Below are 26,447 nucleotides of genomic sequence, written 5' to 3'. Positions count from 1 at the left end.
TAATTTTTAAAAACATGTTATGGTTTTTTATTACTAATTTTAAATCTGTTTTGATACTATTATTATAGTCGTTCAGTAATCATAGCGCAGTTCTAAAAAAAAAAAAAAAGATACAAGGATGAATGAATGAGTTTTCTGTGGACTCTGCCCTTGAGGAGCCCTGACTTGAGTAAGAGAACTAGATAAAAACACCTTCATAATGATAAAATGGGAGCACTCAGGCAGAAGTAGGGATGATGGCCCGTGACATTGAAGAAGCAGGGACGAGCTCTCTTGAATGGGGTGACACTGAGCAAGCTGACAGACAAGATAACTGATCTAAGTCTGAACAAGTGCATTTTTTGGGGCACCTGGATGGCTCAGTGGGCTAAGCCTTTGTCTTAAGCTCAGGTCATGATCTCAGGGTCCTGGGATTAAGCCCTGAATCAGCCTCTCTGCTCAGCGGGGAGCCTGCTTCCCCCTCTCTCTCTGCCTGCCTCTCTGACTACTTGTGATCTCTGTCAAATAAATAAATAAAATCTTTAAAAAAATATTTAAACAAGTACATTTGCCAGGAAAAAAAGAAGGGAAGGGCAGACAGGTGGAACACCAAGCCTAAGTGGATAGAAGAGGGAAAGGTCTTGGCCAGTTGATGAAAAATGGGGACTTCCTTCTACATGGAGACCAGGTCTGTGCAGGAAATGACCATAAATCTAGAAAGGTGGAATTTTCATTTATGTATAGTATTTATAGTCCTTTGCTTCCACTTTGCTTTCCTCTGCTATATTGCCTTGCACTACCCTCTACTCCAGACATTTCTTAGTCATTGGAGAGGAGTCACAGGTAGTTATATTTCCTACCTCATTTTCTCAGTACCTAACAACTTCTTTCAGTTGTCTTGATTTCCAGAGATGGGACTTAAATTTCACTTACTGTGTTCAAAAGATTTAATGAAAGGTCCTACCCTTGATCCAACTAAATGATTGGCCAATTTTCTAACCAAAGAAAATGTTCATGATTTAACAGGTCACCGATTTAAATTTCATTGATGAATTCTTCTCTTTGTTTGGTTAATATTACTGGTTCTTGAGGATACATATTAAAAAAAAGTTTATGATGTGTGCATTTATGGAACTAAAGTTTATGGTTATTTTTTTTTCCCAGTCTGTGTCACTGCACTTGCTTAACCCTACTTTTTTAACATCCTCCAATCAGGAAGGAATACCACCTTGAACTTCGATTTTGTAGAAAGCTCCTCCTTTGAAGTGTTTTAATTATGACTTAACAGTTTCCCATTTCTGGATATTTTGGTAAAATTTTAGAGCATTTAGAAATCATATGCCGTTCCTTTCAGTTACAAGAAATTATCCTTTTATTTCCATGATCCGTTAAATGGGTATTTTGGTACTTAAAACATGTCAGAAGATTAGCTTCGTGTCTAGAATGTTTGCCCTAAACAGCTTAAAGGCATGTGTTGTTTGTTCACATTTAGCAATGACTTTAAAAAATTGAAAAAAAATCTTTGAATGGACTGCTTTATTAAAATAATGGAAGAACTCAGTAGAGGAAGAACTCCCAGGGAAGAGGTTAAATAATATAAATAGCTCTGCTGAGAGTGCAACAAAGTTCTCTATTGTGCTGTTGCCACAGCAGCACCAATAATTCAAAACAAGGAAATGGAGTCTCATGTTTAATATAATACAGACTTTTCCCTAGAACTTCTGTGGTCTAGGGTTTTTCAGGGATTGGCATGTTTATCTACATATGTCTAAATTTAGATATGCCTTTTATGTAACATGGTAAAAGAGAAGTACTTAAAATTCTATAAGATGCAGTTATTTCTTAAGTATTTTTGTTTGTTTTAAAATTGACTTTAAAATATCAGGAATTTTCCTGGTGAAGTAATGCCCTAGGTTATTGTGAATATGTGCATATGAAGAGGGACATAATCTTTTATGCATTTAATATATTCGATTTTAAAAGGTCACTTTGGAAGGTATGAAGAAGTGTTTGGTGTAGCGCAAGAGTGAAAAGTGATTTTTTTTTTTTTCTGTTGAAGCATTTTAATCCCGTAACAAGAGCTACCTCTGCTATGGTAGTGAGTATTCCATTCTGAAAGTCCAATCTGGAAACTCAGAAACATGGATGTAGAAGTTTCCAAGTTTTGAAGTAAACTTTATGCCATTTTAGAGATAAATTTGAAAGATATTGGACTGCTATCTCAGATATGTATAAAATTTAATTCACTGTAAAATAAAGAACAACTTAAACTCTGCCAGAATCATTCTAATAGAGTAAAACCTTATTTATAAAAAACATTCAAATGTAAATGTACATTTTATTAAACTCATGTGACACAACATAGTCCAGATAGAGACTTCCTTTAGAATATAATTTTTCTTGTCCCTGTGTTAGCTATTTTGTCTCACTATCTGCCTACCTGGCTTTCATATTACCAATTTAACCCTTATTCTTACTAAAAAATAGTGGTTAGGCAATTCTGATTGTTATGGGATAAGAATAAATGAAATGATTAGGGAAATTTTTATGTTCTGATCTTCTCTACCCAATGGCATCATGATGAAGATGATGCAAAAAATTGGTCAAATGTCTTTCCAGTATGAATGTGTGTTTGCATTTTACCCTTTTAATAAGGACAGATGTTGCCTAGAAGCTAGTTTTCTCAAAGGCTTAATTCACATTCTATGTGTAAATTGTCCAACTACTATTTTTTACACAAAAATTTTATTATGGGATTATGATTCCATTTCACTTATCTTTTCTGTCTAGTGTCGAAAGGGGAATTCTCAGAGGCTTGAGAAAGTAATTGTGCATTAACCTTAAAAATGATCAAAAAGTTAAAAAGGAAGGAAAAGGAAAATATTCATCCATTCAGCAAATACTTGCTAAGGAAGTACCTCTGTTGTATTGGAGGCATTGGAGAGAAAGTATTAAAAATGTTGGGATAGCCTCATGAAATATACTTAAATCCTTAAAGAGGATTTCGTGATAATGTACTGAGATTTTCTAGTATTGTTATGACTCATTGCATTCATTCACTCATTCAGGCAATGCTTGCCTCATGAGAACATCAAAATTTTTATTATGTAACCTAATCTCCCTTTCTTCATCCAATTTTTTTTTTCCAGTTTCTCAAAAGGAATAAAATTTTAAACATTAAAAGGTCTTCACTGTCATTGGAAAACAGAGTCAGGTTTATCCATTCTAGGATAATTCTTTCTTTTATTTTACCATTCCCATTCCAACCTCGATGCTTTATTTCTAGTGTGCCTGAGGAAGACCAAGTGTGAGATTGAAGAGCAGAGCTCTGTCTGTGAGATTGAAACAGAGTCGCAGTCATCTCTGTATCCTGGAGGATAATAAGCTTTCTGTACGATGGCCATGTTGTACATGGTAGTAGTGAGCATCATAATTATTCATTGGCTTCTATCCACAGATTGTTCTCTAGAGGAGGGAAATACTGCATGAGCTTTGTGGCCAGTTTTCCTGTTCAGACTCAGTATGCTTGGTGGAACATGTTTTTATAGGTACTCTGTGGAGAGAGAGAAAGGCTGACAAAGGTTTCCATGACTTTCAGTCCTCGAATGATGAAAACTGAGGACCTGGTGGAGGATTTCAGGAAACCACTTACTTAATTGACTCTCTTTTCAAGGAAAATGTATTTCAAAGGATAATGGCCTGAGATTTGACTCCAAAGCTTCAATGTAGATCAGAAATTCTTCAGGCTGAACTATATAGCTAATGCTCAATTACCTTAGCTTCTATTGAACCATATTCTAAACACCTTCTTTTGTAACCATCACCTTGTGCCGAAGTCTATATTTTTAGCCTTTAAGCAGAGCTCAAGCACTGTATTTAGACATCTGACTTGAAGACAAAAATTGCTCAGTGAGCAGAACAAATGTTCAGAAAATAACATTTCAAGGTTAGAGTTAGTGTCCTGAATAAAATTCCTTTTCTTCTTTTCCTCCCTACTGAATATAACATAAATAATGTACCCTGACTGGCTTTCAAGACTAAAAAATCAGAGAATAGGAGTGAACTTGAAGAAGAAAGAGGGAGTAATTAAAAATTGAAGGGGCTTTTGTTGAACTATTGTTTGCCTGAAACTAAGTATACATTTTATTCCTGATTCAATAGGATTATGGATCTTAAAAGGATTTAAAAAACCGTAAGGTAAAGCTTGTAGAAAAAGTGCCCGAATGAGCCTACAGCCACCTTAAAAAATATTGAAAGAACACACACACATACACACACACATACAGTCATTATCATATCCTTCTCAGAGTAGAGAAGAGAAAACTATATAAATATTATTTATGCTTACTTGTAGTATTGTGGTTAATCAATTTTTGACCATTTACAACGTGCTGGCCCTTTCTGTAATTGACCTTGCTTAATATTCATAACAATTCTGTGAAATAGGCATTATTAGCCCCATTTTATAAATAAGAAAATAAAGGCCAGAGCATTTAATAACATTTCTAAGACATCGAGTTAGTGGTAGCATATTATGGATATTTCTTAGGAAAATCCTAAAATGGTCCCTGAGACTCCCTAGTCTTGAGAAATAAAAACAGTTTAATTCTTAGGGGAATAGACAGGAGTGAAACAACACAATTATTATTGTTAAACAAGACATTGCAAGGTCCCCGGACCATTTCCAGAAAGGGAAGTCACATATTTGCACTGGGAGAAAGTGATTATCACTTGGTGGAAATTACTTTAAAGGAATGCAGGTCATTTGGCTTGTGTATGACTTGGTGAGGGACTTGTCCCTTTGTATCCCAGGAAGTAAAGGATATTGTAATTGCATTTCACAATGGGCCGGTAAGAAATGGGTCTGGGCACTACTTCCTTTTTGCTGCCTGGTACAGGGGGGTATAATCTTCACTTAGTACAACACAGTCTCTGTGTAAACAGCTAGAACCCAGGACTGTTTTAAAGATCTAAGTTTCTCAACCTTGGAATAAGGTCCCGAAAGAAATGTTGGAAAATCTAGGTGGTTTTTAGGCACTGTATTTAGAAACAAATAAAGAACATGTGGAACTCTTTGACCCTTTTCTGATCCTCAATGTTCTAATAGTCAAAGTACACTTTAACCCAGCAGAGGGAGGCATTCCATAGTAGGGCATAGTAATAACATAAGGAGAGAGAGAGTAAATCAAAGGTGAGTAAAAGATTTATTTTTAAACTTGGTGGAACATGAAGTTTATGCCACAGAAAGTGTAACAGCCGGCTATTTTTTGTTGAACTGATTATCTGTTCCTCTTTGCAGAATGGGTTGCATTGTACAGTACACATGGCTCAAATGGCATCTTAATTAGTTCATTTAAAATTCTAAAGGTTAGCATTGCATTTTTATGCTGAGTGTTGTGTTGTTCTAAAACAGAGAATTTTAAGTACTAAAATTTAATTCCATTTAGTGACTGAGTCATTGACTCTTTAAGACCTCTTGGAAGTTAACACCATTATTTACAGGTCAGCCTGGGGAAATTCAGTGATTTGCTCAAAGGGAAGTAGTAGTAAAGGGCAGAGTCAGCCATCTAAGACTTTGGATTTTCGAAAAGTATGAAAAACAGACAAAGTGATGCCATACTTCAGTTTCTATGTCTGTGGAGTATTCTGCCCACCCCACTACCCTAGGCAAATGAGAGGTAGAAAAAACACTCCTGTGGGAGTTGGACACATGTCTGGTCAAACCTCGTCTCATGTCATCAACTATACCACTTGGCCAATTTAACCAGCCTTCATTTTCTTAAGTACCACTATGGTGTTTTGTGTGTGAATAGGAAGAAGTATGGGAGGTTACCACATCAACAATGGTTATTTTTGTTGTACAGATGATGAGGCAGTTTTTACTTCTGTCCTCATATATTTCTTCTGTTATTTGATTTGACAATATATGACTTGTATATTAGTTAAAATCTTCCCTTTAAATTAAAAAAAAATGTGAATTTTCTTTATTATTTACAAATTATATGTAAGATCTGCTAATTTTTTTTACTTTAAAAAAATTTTTTTTAAATTTATTTTAAGCATAACAGTGTTCATTGTTTTTGTACCACACCCAGTGCTCCATGCAATCCGTGCCCTCTGTAATACCCACCACCTGGTACCCCGACCTCCCACCCCCTGCCCCTTCAAAACCCTCAGATTGTTTTTCAGAGTCCATAGTCTCTCATGGTTCACCTCCCCTTCCAATTTCCCCCAACTCCCTTCTCCTCTCTAACTCCCCATGTCCTCCATGCTACTTGTTATGCTCCACAAATAAGTGAAACCATATGATAATTGACTCTCTCTGCTTGACTTATTTCACTCAACATAATCTCTTTCAGTCCTGTCAAAAGTTGGGTATTCGTCTTTTCTTTTCTTTTCTTATCTTTTTTTTTAAAATAGTATTTTATTTATTTATTTGACAGAGATCACAAGTAGGCAGAGAGGCAGAGAAAAAGGAGGAAGCAGGCTCCCCGCGGAGCAGAGAGCCCAATGTGGGTTCGATCCCAGGACCCTGGGATCATGACCTGAGCCGAAGGCAGAGGCTTAACCCACCGAGCCACCCAGGCGCCCCGGTATTCGTCTTTTCTGATGGAGGCATAATACTCCATAGTGTATATGGACCACATCTTCCTTATCCATTCATCCAAAAATATGGAACGCTTCACGAATTTGCGTGTCATCCTTGCGCAGGGGCCATGCTAATCTTCTCTGTATGGTTCCAATTTTAGTATATGTGCTGCCGAAGGGAGCACAGATCTGCTAATTTAAACTTTTTTTTTATCCCCATTAAACACTGGACAAATGATGGCTACATGAAGCATGAGACTCTGGGACCATTTCTGTGTCATTTGTTTCGATTTTTGGCTCAGAAGACATCATCTCAATTATATATTCAATTGTGTGTTTTTTTTGTTTTTGTTTTTGATTTTTTTTGCCAATTCTTGCTTATTTCATCTTCTATTATAGTAACTGCAGAGAACAAAAGCATGTTTTGTTCTCATTCGGAATCTAATTTATTTCATAATCTTCAAAAATTTGGTTTTTTAAGTTGTCTGTAATTTTAAGATTACTACAGGTGAACTATCTGGAGTCCAAAAAAAAAAAAAAATCTTTTTATATGCTAGACATTGATTTTGTAGTCAAAATTATCTGTAGTTAGTTCTGGTCTTCCATTTACCAAATATGAGACTTTGGTCAGTTTACCAGGCTTTGGGAAAATTAGTCTCCTCATCTGTGAAATAGATGGAAGAAAACTTAACCCTCAAGATTACTGAGATCATTAAATGAGTTAAAATTTTCAAGTGTCTGGTATTATAGAGACTAGATGAAGATGGATTCCTTTCTCATTCACTTGATTTAAATTCAACACTCACTATTACTATTATCCCAGGTAAAAATTTGCTTATTCCTTTTGCAATAAATTGGGTGTAGATTTTAGCAGTCTGTTTTTAAGAGTAATTGAATTGTGTGGCGTAGCTAAGATGACCAGCTGAGACATTAACATAACATAACACATTGACATAAAGTTGATTTCACCCTAAATTGTCTGAGTTGCCAGGCAAGCTTCACTTTATCAAGGAATAAAATGAGAAATCCACAAAGCCAAAGTAACAATAAAAAATACTTTTGAAGCCAAAAGACCAAGTAAAGGCTGCTGTGATAATGGAGAAGATTCTGATATTCATGAAAAGTACTGCACAATTTTTTGATGTCTTCAGACTTATGAAATATTTTTTCCTGATGCTCGAAGTAGAAAAGTTGGCCAAAAAGAAAAGGTAAAAAGAATATAAAATTTATCTGTAATTATACCATCCAGAGAGAATTATTCTTCACATACTGGGCTTTTAGTCTTTTTCTCTTGAATATGTGGATACATTTTATGTATAAGGTGGAAGGCTGTGAATGGAGTATGTTTGTGTTCCAAGATAGTACTACACCAATGTTTTTGTATCCTTTTTACCTAACATTGTATTATAAATTTTTTAGCATCATTAAATATTTTCAATATCTTAATTTGTCGAAGTTGTATTATAATCTGTCATGTAATTATACCCTAATTTCTTTTATTATTCTCCTTATATTGGGCATATAGAGATAATTTGTGTCCAACAACATTTTAAAATAACAGTGTAATGGAAATTCATTTACATAAATCATCATTTCACATCTTTTTTTCCCCCTTAGAAATGATTCTTAGAGTCACTACCAAAAAGCATGAACTTTTAAAAAGATTCTTGATATACTGTGACAATTTTTTCCTCCAGGGAGGGTTTACCAATTTACATTCCTATCAGTAGTATAGAGAATACTCTTCACCTCATATGCTTATCATCATCTTATATTAGCCTCAACTGAAAGTAAAAATGTTAATCTTTCACAATCTGCATTTATTTGATTATTGGTGAAGCTGAATACTGTGTGTCCTATTTACTGAGGAATACACACACACACACACACACACACACACACACACACACACAAACACACACCCCCTCCCAGCAAGTATTAAATATATTGTATTCAATGGCAGTTTTAAAAATTTTATTTCAATATATGTCAGTAAGCAAGATCTTGTCTAAAAATAATCACCTTAGCAGCAAATTTAGTCAAATGCTTAAAGCATTTTTAAAGAGACTACATCTGGCATGCTTTCCTCAGAAAGACATGCTGCATGATACTATTCTTATGAGATTTTCATATCACCTTTTATGCTGGGCAAGTGGTAACTGTTGCATTTACCCTGGATTCCCCAACAGTGTTAAACTAGAAAACTTTCAAACCTGCAAACATCTGCTTTTGTCATCAAAATTGAAATACATAACTGAAAGGAAAGTTCTAGTTCACAAACTGTATAATCTTCTGATTCTGCAGAATGGAAATGAATAAACTTGAAAACATATTTAAAGACTGAAGCTCTAGTCAGCATATAGCTGAAGACTGGAGAAAGGGTGAATTTCCTTTCAAAGTAAGCACTGGCATGACTCTACTCTCTAACAAGAAAAAGTAACATTTCCAAAAATTGGATCATCATTTCCACACAGATTTCTATGATTCTAAAAGTTCTTTTCTATACAGCTTGGTGGTACATTTTTATAAATTCCCCCCAAACCAGTAGTGATTGCAGAATTTTGAGTGTGTATACCTGAGCATTTTAAATGGTCTTACTATGTATGATTTTTCAAGATCTTAGCTTATTCTTCAAGGATGTCATGTTTGGTCCCTAAGAGGACCAGATTTGAAATGTTTCTAATTTGGGAGAAAATAAGCTTTTACTTGAGGAAAAAATAAGGTCTAAGTCTTCAACAGACTGTTAACTGACTGAGCCATACAGTTGCCCCAGAAGAGGGTATTTCTTAAGCCTTAGAAGAAGTTAATAAAATAATTTTATTGAATTCAAACATGACTTAGCTTCTAATATTAATTTTATAAATAGGAAAAAGATAGAAATTAAGGAGTCAATCCCATTTACAATTGCACCCAAAACCATAAGATACCTAGGAATAAACCTAACCAAAGAGGCACAGAATCTATACTCAGAAAACTATAAAGTACTCATGAAAGAAATTGAGGAAGACACAAAGAAATGGAAAAATGTTCCATGCTCCTGGATTGGAAGAATAAATATTGTGAAAATGTCTATGCTACCTAAAGCAATCTACACATTTAATGCAATTCCTATCAAAGTACCATCCATCATTTTCAAAGAAATGGAACAAATAATTCTAAAATTTATATGGAACCAGAAAAGACCTCGAATAGCCAAAGGGATATTGAAAAAGAAAGCCAACGTTGGTGGCATCACAATTCCGGACTTCAAGCTCTATTACAAAGCACCTTCATTTTAAAGGTTAACTTTTAAAATTATTATTATTTAGCTTATAGGGAAATTTATTTATTTTTTTACTTTTTTAAAGCCCTAGATCTTTTTTAATCAACAGTTATTTGAGTGTTTTCGTTGTCACACATTCAGTCTTAGATCCTGGCCTGTGTGGCCTCCAGCTATCTAATAAACGAGATAAAATAATGTCTGATTATCTGGAGCCCAAGGTAATAAATCCTTTTATTTGGGCACATCCTTCTTCTGATTTGCAGGCAGCTTAATTTTTATATCTGCTCTTTAACCAGCGCTTGACGTGGAGCTTAATTTAGTATTTGAGAGGAATTTTATTTGTTTGTATATTTTAACTGTGGTCCTTTCTGATTGTGTTCAAAGAAATTTTCATAGCTACTGTCCTCTAATGTTTTAAAACTAAGTATACTTTTGGTTGCTTATTACTTATTATAAAACCTTATGTGTTCATTTTAGAAAAATTAATCAGTAGAGAATTCCTGTTAACATGTTGGCAGATACTCCAGAGTCAGTCCTACATAAGTCATGTATAATTGTTTTTACAAAATGAGATCAAAGGGCTTGGTCACCTGCTTGTTACACTAAATATCATATCTTTGACATTATGTATTTTATAAATGTTGCTATTTTTCTAATTGACCAAGTAGTTAATGTTAGAGATCATGTTAGCCTGTAGAAAATTTGTATATGATCCTTAGAGTGTTACAAATCTTTTGAAATGAAATTTCACCTAGAAATCTAGATGTCCAGGGGCACCTGGGTGGCTCAGTCAGTTAAGCATCTACTTCTGGGTCAGTTGGTGGTCTCAGGGTCCTGGAATCGAACCCTACTCGGGCTCCCTGCTCCGCTGGGACTCTGCTTCTCACTCTCCTTTCTGCCGCTCCCCCTGCTTGTGCTCTCTCTCTGTCTCTGTGTCAAATAAATAAATAAATAACACCTAAAAAAAAAAAAAAGGAAATCTGGATGTCTACTTTCTCTTGAAAGATGGAAGGCTCTGTACTACTCTTAATCTCTGGGTCACAGTGGATAGAAGCTGATGGTAGCCCACATTGCCTAACTTGTGGTCTTTATTTAATGTTTCCTTCACTTCTTGATGTTCCTGCCTGACTTCTGAAGCAGGAGAGTTTGCCAAGGATAGTGGCCTTGCTAGGGTGGTAGTTTTTAATGAGGTTGCCCTGGTCTCTAAGGCAAGGGACAGAAAATAATGGGAATGTTTTCTAGATGCCACAATGTTCAAAGGGTGCTTCTAGTATTTAGTAGGGCTAGTCTCATGGATGTGAGGGTTTGGTAATGTTAGGGACATTGCTACACGTGGAAAAATTTTTGTGTTATGCATTTCAGTTATTTCTTTGGATCGTGGGTGAAACACCTGTTTACAATTATTTGAGCCTAAAAAACAAAAATAGGCTGCACATATAAAAACTGTTTTATTCCATTTTGGTATACACTGATTTTCTAGGACTACAACTATTATATAATTTCACATTTTATTATTAGAGGCTCTATGATGAATTGTTCGCCATTTGGAAAATCATGTCACTAACAACAACATGGCTAATGGTATTTTCACCAACATATACAGCTCTAACTGTATGTATTTGTAGTTCCCTTGTTCAGTATTGAAAAAAGGAAAGTTCATGCTCCTTTGAAATCTTTTATGAATAAGGAATAGTTCTCAGCTCCTACAAAGAATAGTAATCATTTTTCATGTTTTCTTTATGTCTGTGGTCTGTGATTTGCCTTAGCATGTTATCTGGATTTCAGTTAATCTTATTTTTCCTTTTACTTAATGTGCTAATAAGTCTGGTTCATTGCTTCTTGTCTTAACACTGGATTTTATTCTCATGCTCACTCAACTGTCCAGTCTTTCACTTGCCTACTTTTCTTGTAAGACTACTTCTTATTACATCTCTTCATCTGGATTTACTCACAGGGTAGTAGGGCAAACATTGGAGGACTTCTGAGACGTGTAAAGATTCTTGTGTCAGAGCTCTTTATTGATTTTGAAAAATATGCTGAATAGAGGTTGGATTTAGAATCTATGAGTTTCATTTTAGGTTAGCAAAAGAGCATTGCAAAATACTTGTTTTAAATGGGAGGGGCTTTGTGCTTGATGAGCTTAGTGCTCTGGGTAGGCATCAGGATGTATCTAAGTCCTGAGGAGGCTTACAATCTTCTACAAAGATACTACATAGAAATACTCTATCATTAGACTGAGAGGATGATGAAATATGCCCTAGGATTTCAGAGGGAGGCAGGTTGGTATGTTTGAATGGAGAAAGGCTTCTGGAAGAGGCTGAAGAATTTCACCTCAATATAGAAGCCTGGGGAGGCTCTTTTTTGAGAAAGAGAGTTAATTCTCTTTTGCTCAAGAGTTCTGTGTCTTTTCCTCTTCCTTCGTTGAAGATGCAGAAGCTACACATGTAAGTGAGAGAGTCATGGATGTGAAATGTTGATTTTAGGTATTTTCTCCTCCTCTTAAACTCAGATACAAAGATATGACCTTGAGGGCCTAAACTATGCAATTGTTGCTCTTCAAGGAACTTGTAGCTGGCATCTCAGAACAAGGCATGACTAGTATTTCACTTCAGTCTAGTACATTTTTTTAGCTCTAATTAGAAAACAAACTTATGGAGATGGAAAATAAATTCAATAGCTCTCCAAAGTTTTTCCTTTCCTTGTTTGATTAGGTGAGTAGGGGGGAATACTAAGAAAGGAGAAATGACTGCAATGAATTGCTAGCTTCCTTAGCTTCCCTTAGTTTACCAAATTTCACTCTTCTTGCATCTTGTATCACCATCACCACATGTGATTATATAAAACTTCTAGAAGTTCTCTGAAGAGACTCATTTTCAGTTACTCAGCCAATCAAAGGCAAGGGTTAGTGAACTTCAATAATGTTTTGATTTGGGGAAAATCTTTTTCCTGATACAGTGGGACATACACTTCCAAGTGAGTACTCCAGATTTAATTCAAATGCCACACATTGAAATAGCTCAGAAAATTATGTGTTACAAAGCTCTGGGGAAACAGTGTTTTGTATATTGCAATCTCTTGGATTATACAAAATCCAATTCTGAATTGGATCAGAATTATTTTATTTCATTAAAATCTGTCTTTAGGTGCTGTATTTTCTTTTCATTTACTACAGGTATTTACGACCTAGAAAACAGGTCGGAGTATTTCTTCAGAAGACATTTATTTAATTTTCCCTCATCCAGAGGCACATGTCTGCTACTTGGTCCTGTTTTAATTGCTAATGTCTAAGCCAGGGCCCCAGGTTGTGGAAGTTTCTATATCTGGTAAACTGGCTTTACTCCAGGACAGAAAATTTATCAACAAATGAAACACCAGTGACTTCCCACACGTCCTGTGATTGCATTAAAAAATCCTTTCCCATCCCACCCAGCTGAGAGTATGCTTGGAGAGTATGGGGCTGACAGACATTCTGTCTCTTCCTCCTCCTCATTTTGTAAAATCACTGGTTTCTGTAGTCTGTTAGGCTTCTTATTAATAGTAATAAAATGTTCATTCATTAACTGTCTCATGCCTACAAACTAGATATTGTCACTCTCTTTCCCCTCAAGTTAGACTGTTTTTATAAAGTCGTGCTGTAGCACAGAAGTGAGCTGGAAAACTGATTTTGAGTCTGTAGCATCAGGTACTATTTAACCAGTGGGAGGGACTGATAAAATTAGCAAGTTGACTAACCACTTCCCTTCCTTGTGGCTCTTTAATATTATAACGGATACAGAAAAGTTCAGAAGGACTGGGCTAGTTTTCGAAACCACAGCACACTTTGGCAAAGAGGGAATGTACAGCAGAACGGGTAAGTTTCTTCCTTTTAATCTTTTAGAAGAACTGTAAAAACGATAAAGGGTAGAAGTTTTTAAGTTTGATCATGCAAATCATCTTTAGTAGTGTGTAGGCTGTGGAAAGATAAACCTGCTACGAGAAGGGGGAAGCAGAAGGTTTTCCGATCAGCAGCAGTAGCTCCAGGAACAGCAAACATGAGTGGGCAGAAGATTCAACTCCTACAATTTCTTCATTGTCCCACATAGGTCACAGTCAAACTCGGGGGGCAATATTCTTGTACTAGTATAATTTTTGAAAGATAAGTTCCTGCACTCTTAGTTCTTGCAATCCAGACTTTGTAACTGTCAGTAGAGTCATTGAGTTAGTGAACCCAGACGTCCCTCTGGGTTCTGAAACAGCTTAAGGTCTTTAGTTATCTAGCCTGTGGTTTAAATTTGCATTGCTTTTAACTTTCTATTATGGAAAATCTCAAATACAAGCAGAAGTAGAGTGCACAGTGCCTAGATTGCCCATGCTCTGTCACACAGCTTCAGGAGTTAGGGACTCGGGGTCCACGTTTCATGCACACCTCTGTGGCATGCTCCCCACTTTAGTCCTGTAGCATTGCAATATTTTAAATATGCCAATTCTGAATGTTAAATGAAAGAGGCCAAGAATCTCCTCAAGGTTCCTATCCATTCAGTAGTATAAGTTTTAGAGAAATGTCATTGCAGAAAGCTGAATTTTGAGTCAACAAAAGCAAGATCAACTTTCTAGTTGTTTGGCCAATGGGAGTGGGATTAGGGGAGAGTAGTAAAGATTGTGGACTCTGGGGCTAGACTATTTGGGGTCAAATTTTGGTTCCATGCAATCCATTGTTTTTGAGGAAGCTTCCTGATCTTTTTCTACCTTGGTTTCTCACCTGAAAAAATGAAGATAAATGGAAGTATTGATTTTTTTGAGGCTCGGAGACAATGAGACCCTTTGTACGTGTAAAGACTTGGCAAGGTGCTGAGAACAGAGAGTGCTCACTCTGTTAGCTCCACAGCTGTTTGCTGAAGTGATTAGAGTGATAGAAGGGATGGGCTCTGTTTAGACAGAAAGCTAAACATGTGTCTGAGCATACTTATTTGTTTTCTGACATTGTTTTCTTTTGATTATTTGATGATGTGAGACTGGGAAAAGTGTCCATGGAGACATCTTACTTGTTCTTGGGCTCCTTGCCCTTACTCACCAAATTAATTCTCTCTGAGAGAGAATTAAGAGTAACAGAGCTTGTCTCTTCCATCCTCTTTCTCTGAGGAAGAGGGAACAGAAATGTGTCTCTGCTCACGAGCAAGGAGAAGTCAAGTTGAGGGGAGAGTCCTGGGCTTCTCTCATCCCTGAGAAGGGATGTATTTTCAGTGGATGTATGCAATGCTGCTAGGCCTGGGAGGCTGCCTCACATCTGAACTCTTGTCCTTTCTCTCAGAGACAGAACTCTGTAGGCCTACTCAGGCCTTCCAGGGCTGCAAGCTGCCTAGATACTTTTCTCATTAGTAATGAGGATGGTAAAATTCTGAAGATGGCCACAAGTGGGGAAGTGAGGACCTTCCCCTACTCTGTGGAAATTCTTTCTCTGTGTCATTAATATAAGTACTAATGACTGCTACTGACTGAGCGTTTACTGTGTACCTGGCATGGCACTGGGTGGTTTTCTCATTTAATACCCCTAGTATTCCTGCATGAAATTTAGTGTTACTATGTTCATTTTATAGATGATGAAACAGAGGCACAGAGAGATGAAGCAGCTTGCCTTTGATTACCCAGCTATAGGAGACAACCAAGATTTTGTTTCAGATCTGTCTGACTTAATCACTTGTTAGAGCATTTGTCCCTAAGAAATCAGTTTGTTCATACATATGCAGTCAAAATGCATCCATGATGTTGCTCTTAGACTTCCCAAGGTGAAAGTCATCACTGTTTCTCTAAACCAAAATGGAGGGAAAAGCTTTTGTCTAGCAATAGATTTCCCACAGTGAATGTTCATAATGCCTAATTATAAGCTGGAAATTTGTCAGAAATCTTGACAAATAAAGAGGCTGGTGGGGTGGGGGTGGAGTTACTGCTGTAAGGAAGTAAATATTGAACTGAGAGAGGGAAAAAAAGAAATGCTCTTTTAGTAAATTAACCATGCCTCAGTGGTGGATTTAATTTTTAAGGCCATTTGTCTCTCTTGAGTTTTTGTAAACGATGGGTGAAATTCATCTGCGTCAATTTTTAAGAACATGCAGCCATGTTGTAAAACAAATGATAAACACTGATGCACTGCTGAAATAAAAATTGGCTGACTCTTCTGGGAGGTTCTGAAGAGAACTGGGTCATGCACTGTCAGACATTTTCAAAACCTGGGATTGACTTTCAGTGCTTTTTCTTTTAGATTACTGGTAAAACTGTAAAAATAGAACCAAATGTGTGAATGAAGGAAGAGGTTAATTTCACAACTTTGGAGAATTTTTTTTTTTTCCCCTTCAGGGGAGTAATGGTGTTTTAAAAAATTTTCCTTTCCTGAAAGGGACGCTGTCTGGAATTTCCAGCTAAAAATGAGAATATCAGATATAAAATAATTGACTTCTCTTATCAGGCAATCGGGGTGCATTCAGCAATCTTTCATCTTTATTTTTCCTTCATTGGCTACAGAACTTTTGTCATCTTGATAGAATCAGCCAAGCTTTACTTATAAAAACATTGGAAGAGATTTGAAATCCTGCTATCTTTTTGCAGAGAAAGTAGGGGATGAATGGAGCTGCGACTGCTCCAGGGAGGGAGTAAAGTTGGAAAAGATCATAGTTACAAAGCATCCTCGGATTCTTAAATTTTTGAGAAAGCAAAGAGGCTAGTTAGTACTGGTGACAACAAACCATTTCTTTGCAGAACTGTTCCATTACCTGTGTTTTCTCTAATGTCTTTATCTCATAAGAACACATAGCTGATAACTTGTAAAGGATTCACAGTTGGAAATGTCTGTATCTCTGTATGGTTAGAGACAGAGGCAGAACAGCCATTAGGCTTGTCATGGTCACCTTCTTTAGGTATTAATGTAATTTCTGATGGCTTTGGTCACCTCCGCCAGTGACAGGACACCAGTGCCCTCATGCTTCTGAATGGACTTTTTCTGTCCTCATCTTTAATATTTGAAACTTCTTTTATGTCACTGCTGTTTTGGGGGTTAGATGTTTTATTAAAAGTCTTGAATAAAAAAGGCATTTGTTTTTCCTTGACATGAGTCCTGTGTGTCCGTCTGTCTGTCTCTCTTTTGTTCTTTAGACTCTTTCATCACAAATTTTGAGTATCACCTGCCCTGGAGATTTAGAGATTAATAATCACAGCTTCTACCCTCAGGAAGCTTACAGACAGTGGGGGAGCAAAACTGCAGGAAGTGAATGAAGCTTTAGTTCATAGAATATATCCTGTCTTCATCGGACTGACAACATTGGGAAGGGGAGTGTGTGTGTTAATAAGAGATCAGAGAGCCATGGCCCAATTTCTCTCGCTTTGTGATTTGGAGTATCTTACTAACCTTCCTAAGCCTCAGTTTCTTTACCTGTAAAATGATATCAAACTCATAAGGGCTTTCTATGAATTGTATGACACATGTTAAAAATTTATATAGCATTCAGTGTATAGTTTGAGGGATCAGGGAAAGTCTCTACCAAAAGGTGGCTCACTTTAAGATGAATCTGAATGACATAGAATGATCTTTCCAAGTCACAGGGAAGACTTTCTAAGTCACAAGACTTTCTCTTGTGACTTTCTAAGTCAGAAGAAAGACTTTCTAAGTCGCATGTGCCAAGTGGTAAGGAGTTTAACTTCTCTGAGGAAGAGAGTAAAGGCCATCATGGTTGAAATGTTTAAAAACGGGAGAGTTGCTTAGAGGTGTAAGTAACAGAATCAAGATCGTGCTGAGCCTATTAGGTCATGGAGGGGAAGTTGCATATTGTTACAATTGTAATCAGAAATGATTGAAAGCTGACCCTGGAAGGATCTGAATACTACTTTTAAATTAGTTAAAAAGTAGAGAATAGGATCTCACAAAGCAAAAGACATAGAAACAGGTTAGAAAACTCTTAGTAGCTTGAAATAAGTAGTGCCAGTGGGGAAGGAGGACAGTGGACAGAACTGAGAAATCCAGTATAAGACTTAGGATTTGATAAATAATTTGATGTGAAAATAAGGGTGAGGAGAATGTTAATTCTGATCCTATGGCATGAACAGCTGGATCTAGGGAAGGTCACGTATGAGGATGGTGCAAAGTGAAAGGTGAGCAGACTTGGACATTTCAATTGAAATGCTCTTGGAACGTTGAAGGGAGTACATCAGGGAAGCCACTGATGGCACACAGATAGATGGTATTTGAAGATCTGGAAATAGATACAATCTCCTGGGGAGATGGTATGAAGTGAGAACAGCCGAGGAGGGCTCCGAACCCAACCATGGGAAACAACATGATTTAGAAGGCAGGTAGTGGAGAATTGGTGAGTGAAGGAGATGGATGGTTAGCTGTCAGAGAAAATGGAATACAGAAAAGATAGACTATTTAGGAGAAATGAAGGGTTATTCATGTCTAATGCTAATTAAAGAGCTAATAAATTACTAAAAAAATGTCATGGGATTTAGTAATGTGGAGCTTATTGGCACACAATAGACAGAAAATTTAATTTCTTTAAAATGTTATTGCAGGGGCGCCTGGGTGGCTCAGAGGGTTAAGCCTCTGCCTTCAGCTCAGGTCATGATCCCAGGGTCCTGGGATCGAGTCCCGCATCGGGCTCTCTGCTCAGCAGCGAGCCTGCTTCCTCCTCTCTCTCTCTCTGCCTGCCTATCTGCCTGCTTGTGATCTCTGTCTGTCAAATAAATAAAATCTTAAAAAAAAAAAATGTTATTGCATTTTGACATATTGACAATCAGTTTTGTTATTGACTAACTTAGTTTATCAGTGAAGACTGGAGTCATGTTATTTTCAGTGGCGGTATATTTATAAATTTCCTTATTTTATTTTCATGTAGCTGTATAGTACTCAAGGAAATAATAATTATCTTATTCATGTTGGTCTAAATTAATTTCCCTTAATGTGTAAATTACTTGAACTTAGCACTTTTTTCCTATTTGTATTTCCACTCTCCAGGCTGCTGGGTGCTGTTGCTAAGGGCACCTCTCTCTAGAGTGTGTCATTCACCAAGGGCAGTGGTTTTCAACCAGGGGGCAGTTGTATTCTTTGGGAATATTTGGCAATGGCTGGAAACCTTGTGAAGATCACAACTGGGGACTACTGTGCTATTGGCTTCTAGTGGGAAGAGGCCAGGGATGCTGTTAAACATCCAACAATACCCAGGACAACCTCACACAACAAGGAATTATTTGGCCCAAAATGTCAATAGTGCTGAGGTTGGGAAACAACACGGACGATGATGCAGCCCCACGTAGCACCTCCATGAGGCACTGGCAGTAGTAGTTCTTGACAAGAGATTTTCTGTAAGAGAGTGGGGATCTTTTTGTTCATTATCTGTTTTCAGTAAGTTGGTGAGCAAGTAATTTTTGAAATTTGCTGTCATTGTGAGATTTGGTAGAAAGAAGTGGATAAATAAAAATAAAGTACATTTGTATGAACTGCCTCTGTAGAATTAATTTTCAATATAGAATTTATCTGCATGGTTAGAAATAGAGGGCAGTGCTCCACCCAATGGATGTTAGACTTTTTACATCAGAGATGGAACCTTTTAAGTAAAGTTCCTATGCTGGTGTATTTTAGGGAAGTTTTGGAATTAAAAAATAATTTTAAAATTTATTAGATTCATTTTTTTAAAAAGCACTTTTTAAAAAAAAGATAAAGTTACTTTTTTACTCTTTAAAAAGAGTAAAAAATTTTTATTTTCACTTTATTATAAAATAATCTAAAATTATGTGTATGTATAAATATAATGAAATACTAGGTACATATAACCAACTTAGGTAACTAATATAACCACTATCAGTGCTGTCTCCTCTGTAACTCCCCACCCCGGAAGAGTAAACACAATTCTGAATTTTTGTTTATTGTTCTTTAATTTGTGTTTAAGTTTTACTACATACATACGTATAGGTAAAGAAGATCTAAAATTAGAGCTTTTCATATGCCTGTGTATATGAAATTAGACCATTATCTTACACCATACACAAAAATGAACTCAAATGGATTAAAAACTTAAGTCTAAGAAGTTAAACTATAAAATTCCCAGGGGGGGAAAAATACAGAAGCAAACATTACTCTTGGCAATGATTTCTTGTATATGACACCAAAAGCACAAACAGCAAAAGCAAAAGTAAACAGGTTCTGCATAGCAAAGGAAACCATCAACAGAACGAAAATGCAGTTTACAGAATGGAAGACAATATTTATGAACCACGTATCTTATTTACAAGGAGTTAATATCCAAAAAATGTAAGAAACTCCTACAACTTGTTGGCAAACATAAACAAATAACCTGATTAAAATGGGTAAAGGACTTGAATAGCTGTTTCTCCAAAGAAGACAATACAGATGGCTAACAGGTGTATGAAAAGATGCTCATTATTGCTAAATATCAGGGAAATACAAGTCAAAACAATGATATATCACCTCACAGCTATTAGGTGGACAATAAGAAAAAAATAAACAGAAAATAGCAAATGTTGGTGAGGATGTGGAGAAATTGGAACCCCTATGCACTGTTGATGGGAATGCAATATGATGCAGCTGTGGAAAACAGTATGCAGGTTCTAGAACTACCATATGATCCACCAGTCATACTTCTGGGTACATATCCAAAAGAACTGAAGTCTGGATCTTAAGGAAGTTTTAGCACTCCTGTATTCACTGCAATATTCAGTTCACAATAGCCAAGAGGCAGAAACAACCTAAATGGCCATCAACAGACAAAACGGATAGAGAAAATGTGGCATAAATGCTCTGGAGTATTATTTCCCCATAGAAAGTATGTCCTGTCATATACTACAACACGGAGTAACCTTAAGTAACTTACGCTAAGTGAAATGAGTCAGTTACAGAAGGACAAATTCTGCCTGATTCCATATATTATCCAAGTGACATAGAGTCAAACTCACAGAGAAATAAAGCAGTAATGGTGGTTGCCAGGGGTTAGGGGTAGGGAAAAAATGGGAAGTTGCTCTTCAACGGGTATAAAATTTCAGTCAGGCAAGATGAAAAAGTTCTAGGTATTCGATGTACAACATTGGAGTTATAGTGAATACTACATAACATTCTTTACATGACACTTCAGAGTTGTTATGAAAGTAGATCTTTTGCTGTGTGGGTTGTTTTTTTTTATTTATTTTTTTATTTTTTGTAACCACAATTAAAAAAAAAAAATCTGTGCCTTGAGGATGGATTTCCAAGGCAAAGGGTGGAAGGAATAAAACAAGTTCAGTGACTGAGAAACGTAGGCATGTGGTGAGGACAGAGACATCATTAGAAATAAGTAGACCTCTTTTATGACTGACTGTGCCCCTGGATAAGGATGAGCCTAAGATCAAAAGGGCAGTGTTTTAAACATGGTGATACAATAAAGGTTTTATTAACAAACACAGAGAAGGAGAGGAGACAAGGAATATACAGAGTGAGATTGATTTTGTATCTGTGCCTTCCTTCAGGAAGAGTGAGATACCGAGTTCATTATCTGGATTGGCCCTTGTCCTGGCAGCAGGACACTGAAGAGTTTCTCTCTCAGGGCGGTTCCAGAGCGGGGTTAATCATGGTCAAGATGGCAGAACTGGAGATGGCTGTCTGAGGGTCTTCAGGGTGGTTTGGGAGTAGAGACTTCATGAAAGGAAAAGAGAGATACGACGTTTGGGGAATGCCCACAGATAATGTTGAGATTAAGAAAAAAAAATCATGAACTTTTCCTGTTGCTTTTTGTTTATTTTTATTTTAAAATGCTCTATCAGTTTATTTCTATTCCATATACTTCATCTGGCTTTACAGTATGCATTACTATAGTCGATTAACATTCAAAACTAGGTTGTGACAGTAAATATGATATGGATTGATTCGTAATTTTTATATGACTTGGAACAAATTTTTACCGCTGATTGAGAGGGTAATTATCCAAAAAACCTAAAGAGGCATCAGTGCTAGGCCGATTGTAACATCAGCAAAGTTGGTTTCCAGGTCTGCCATTCACCATTTCCCTTTTTGTTGGTTTCTTTGATCCTAAATTTCTTCCTCTTCAAAATAAAAAGTTGGTCTTAAAATCTTTTAAAGACATTTTCTCTTCCTTTGGAGCTTTTCTCTCTTTTAACCTTCATGAACATTTTTCCAACCTGTTAGGGCCTAAACCTGAGGGATTTCACTGTTCTTTCCTCCCTCACACACAACTGTTAGAGTTCTACATTCCCTTTTCTCAGAGGCCTGCTAGTTACTGGTGCTAATGTGTCAAGTCTGTATTATTCACAGTAATTCACAATACGCTATTATTGGCGTAATGTATTCACGCCCAGATGGTATCTTCATTGGGGGCTTCATTGCTTGCAACTAAAGTGGTGTTTGAAGGGTGGACTATTCAGGTATCATGGCAGATGATATGTTAACATGGCAGGTCTATGTTAGTAGTATTTATTTTCACAAGTATATTTTTGGTCCATATTTATCCTAACCTCTGTCAACGTAACATTAGAAATGAAAATGTCTATATTTTTACATTTTTCTTGAGAGGATTTTTTTTTTTAATTTTTAAAAAGATTTTATTTATTTATTTGACAGAGAGAGCTCACAAGTAGACAGAGAGGCAGGCAGAGAGAGAGGGGGAAGCAGGCTCCCCGCCAAGCAGAGAGCCCAATGCAGGGATTGATCCCAGGACGCTGAGATCATGACCTGAGCCGAAGACAGAGGCTTAACCCACTGAGCCACCCAGGCACACCCCTTTTGAGAGGATTAAAAGAAAAATTTACTTATTTATCTCTGGAGAGAGCTTGCGCATGTGCACAAGTAGGGGGAAGTGCAGAGGATGAGGGAGTGAGAGAATCTGCTGCAGACTCTGCCCTGAGCCAGAGCCCACTCACCTGTGGGTTCAGTCTCTGGACCCCCAGATCCTGACCTGAGCCGAAAGCAAGAGTGGGTCGCTGAACCCACTGAGCCACCCGGGTGCCCCACTGGAGATGATTTCCAAAGAAATTTTTACTTTGAAAATAGTTAACTTTTTAAAAAAAAATTCAACTTGTACTTGAGTTAATTAAATGGGTCTTTAAATCAGTTTTTACGTAATCGCGTTGCTGTGTGGGGCACTAGGCAGATGCGGCAGCTGCTAGATGTCTCAATATTCCCATATGAAAAGTTACAGAAATAGTAAAGCTGCTATTTTAGGATTACCTATAAGAAAACTAAAATTTTATTGAAAACATTATACCAGAACTCTGTCCTGTAATAACACCATGAATGAAAACCCAGTAAGAAGGAGAAAAAGTATTTTATATTGATAGCTTGGACTGAATCTGTTTAGTTCAAAATGCTAAGAGTTAGATTTGGGGCTTTTCTAGAACCCAACTTTTTAAAGTTTCAAATGAATAAAGATATTTATATAATTAAAATTCAGTTTATTATGAAAAACTGAATTAAGATGACAGTGAAAGAACAGCCTCAGGTGTGTGACTCTGCATTTTAAAGTGATACATTTAATGTTTATGCAAGAGTAAGAGGTTTTTTTAAAAAAAATTTACTTTAAAAAGTGATTAGCACCTTCGCTGTACAGTTCCTAAGGTTTTTTTTTGTAACACTGCATAAAATTTGAAGTATTTTTTTTACTTCAAAATTTGACCTACTTAGAAAGTCCTGATACTTCCAATGTAATATATTCCCTCAGTTTTGTAAGCGCCTTTGGGTAATGTATTGGAGAGGCAAGTAATCTCATCAAGAAGCGTAATGGACCCTATCACATTTCAAGATATATTTTTTTCTACTACTTCTGCTTCAAATTTAGTTCTGTGTTTAATGATACCACACTCTACTGGCAAGGGTACTTTTCCAGTACTTTAACTCTCTTTGCATACAAATGGTGTTTTTGGTCTGGCTGCCATGGCAGATCTTTTCCTTGAAATTAGGTGACATAATTTGATTTTTTACAGTCTGGGGGGGGGGAGTATTTGTTCATCTTGAGGGGTTTAGAGGAAGAAAGGTTGTCACTGAATAAAATGCATGGCTTGACACAATTTGGAAAATGGGTGCCAGCTCAAGAAGGCAGCAATAAGCTCCTGCTTGGTTGAAAAATATGGTTGGTCTGATGTAAAGAGAAGTCTGCAGGATCAATCATGTAGGGCTCTAGGCTGCACAGAGAAAGTCCCCCCCACCCCCACCCCCATTCGCCCTCACCTTAGCAAACACTCCTCCCCTGCTCCATTCCAGTGAGCTGCCTATTTTAGTCATAGATGTTAAATTTTGAAGGCTTCTCAAGAGACTCTTGTGACAAGTTAGATATTTTTTATTATCTAGACTTTTGCCAATGAAATACTTTAGGTCCCAAGAGATATTAAGTAACTTCCCAGGAGCTCAGGTATCACCACCCTAGAAGTCAAGTTTTCTTCCTCTTAGAGCAGTGTTTCTCCAGATGGAATGTCAAGGGTAAGATGTGATTTTAACTGGTGGAAGGCATACTTCTGTAAGAATCAGGTTTCCTTTGACTTACCAGTGCTTTAATGAAAAAACACAGTGAACCAAAGGATGTTTTAAAAGAAGGTTGTAGAAGCCACTGCAGAAGAATATGTCATGACATTGAAAATTTTTTCTGTATGCTAAGTAGAAAAAAGATTATAAAGCAATGTGTTCATTTGTAGGTGGGATTTTTTTTTTAAATAAGAATAAGGCATACCATAAGAACCAATTGTGTTTCTGTTTGCAGGTATCTTAAATAAATATCTTAATAAATATAAATTTTAAAGTTCTTATACTATATTCAAAACTATTCTAAGTAAACAGTAGGTTCTATTAAAGCTTGGCACAGCCTGATCTGTGCTTACTAGAAAAAAAAATGCTTACATAATTTGGAAGACAAATAGGATTTCAGGTATGTAACTGACAAAAAATTACTTTTAGGAGCAACAGTCATTTTATTAATGTTTGTGAAACTTCAGTTGAAAACTCTGAAATTATGGATTCTATTTAATAAAGAAGCACTCACACAATTCTTCATGAACCAGGCTGAGAAAAATACTGTCAAAAATATTAAGTAGAGTTCAAGAAATTAATTTGTTTCTTTAAAACTGAAGTTAAGAAATGAAAACATATTTGTTCTTTAGGTGAAACCACTTTTTCCTGCAGTGCAATTTTAATTTTTATTTTTAGAAGATTTTATTTTGACAGAGAGAGAGAGATCACAAGTAGTCAGAGAAGCAGGCAGAGAGAGAGAGAGGGAAGCAGGCTCCCCGCTGAGCAGAGATCCTGATGGGGGGCTGTAACCCAGGGCCCTGAGATCATGACCTGAGCCGAGGCTTTAACCCACTGAGCCACACAGGCACCCGTGCACTACAGTTTTTAAAAAGAAAATGTTTATTGCATGTACATTTGGATGACCATATAATACTCATTCTGTGTAAAATTGCTTAAAATAATATTTCTTCAAGTTAACTCATTCAGTTGGAACTTAACAGCTTCTCAATATAAGCATCAGAATTACATTTTAAGGTAATAATATTGTGAGCTGTTGTGTAAGTGATTTGAAGATATAATGTCTATATTCTCAGATGGAGCAAGTTAATGGTAGTTGAAGTTGAATTTTATAATAGAACACAAAGTTGTCTTTATTTTAACCTTATGCTAAATGTAGTTATAGCAAAAAACAATCTAGACACAGATTTTTTTTTTTTGCATAAATTGATTTAATCCTCTATTTTATTCCAGAGACTTACTTAGGTTTCATTTAGTATCCCACTGGGAATAGTAAACAACTTAATACTTTTCTTCAGTATTACTATCCAAGCATTTAAATATAGAAAGAGACCAAAACTGTGACTTCTACTGTATTTGAATGTATGAATTTACATATAAAATGTACAACAGTAAACATGTGTATAGAGTGCATCACCATGTATCTTTACTTGTAACTTAATGCTACAGAGACAAAGGGATCAAAGTAAATCTGCCAGCCCATACTCCTATTTCCCAAATAGGTACTAATGTTTAATAATGAGGGTGATCAAATGATACAATGGGAAAAGGTCTATTTTGTTAGTTAGGTGTTCTCAGATGATAAGGTCTTGTGTTTCCCTGTTCCTTCTCCACTACGACAAAATACAGTATAAAAGAAAATGGATTTTGTATAAATATTCTAACAGGATTTTTTGCTTATATATTTGACAAAGTAATTCATTTAAATATTTGGTGATTCTGCTGCTTTTGAAATCATATGTATTGTCATATGTTTATCTGAAATACTGAGATATTGAAAACAGAGGTCTTACCATCATTTGGAAATTTCCTTAAGGGGAAATTTCTCTTCTAACTTTTAAGAGCTCAAGCTGCAATTAAGTAGACAGTGTGCATGTGATTAATAATACTCCCCAGTCTGCTTGTTTGTTTACACTCCTGGGTCAGTGCTGCTGATTTTATGCACTTAATTGCCACTTGTGACGTATGCCCATGTGCACGGTTCTCTAATCATGGCTCCAGTGGGGACTCACTTGGCATATGTAGTTTTTATGCATCATTTCAGTCAGAAAATGAGAAAAACTTCAGATAATGATATTAAGTGTGTGATATGTTCGTTTTGGGTTAAGTCATTGCTGTTATGTGTGGTGTGGTTTGAGT

At 36.4% G+C, this 26,447-nt stretch overlaps 1 protein-coding gene across 1 annotated transcript in view; it reads left to right on the top strand.

Annotated features, from left to right (window-relative positions):
- Nucleotides 1-13,617: 13,617 nt before the first annotated feature.
- HDAC9 (histone deacetylase 9) overlaps nucleotides 13,618-26,447 on the top strand; it is a 662,132-nt gene continuing 649,302 nt past the window's right edge. The window contains exon 1 of the mRNA XM_082692420.1: nucleotides 13,618-13,679. Coding sequence (XP_082548546.1) covers nucleotides 13,664-13,679 — 16 coding nt within the window. The 5' untranslated portion in view covers nucleotides 13,618-13,663. The remainder of the gene's footprint in view (nucleotides 13,680-26,447) is intronic.

The sequence above is a fragment of the Mustela nivalis genome, assembly GCF_964662115.1.
Source record: "Mustela nivalis genome assembly, chromosome: 12".
NCBI lineage: Eukaryota > Metazoa > Chordata > Mammalia > Carnivora > Mustelidae > Mustela > Mustela nivalis.
This window is presented reverse-complemented; position numbering and strand designations above follow the sequence as displayed.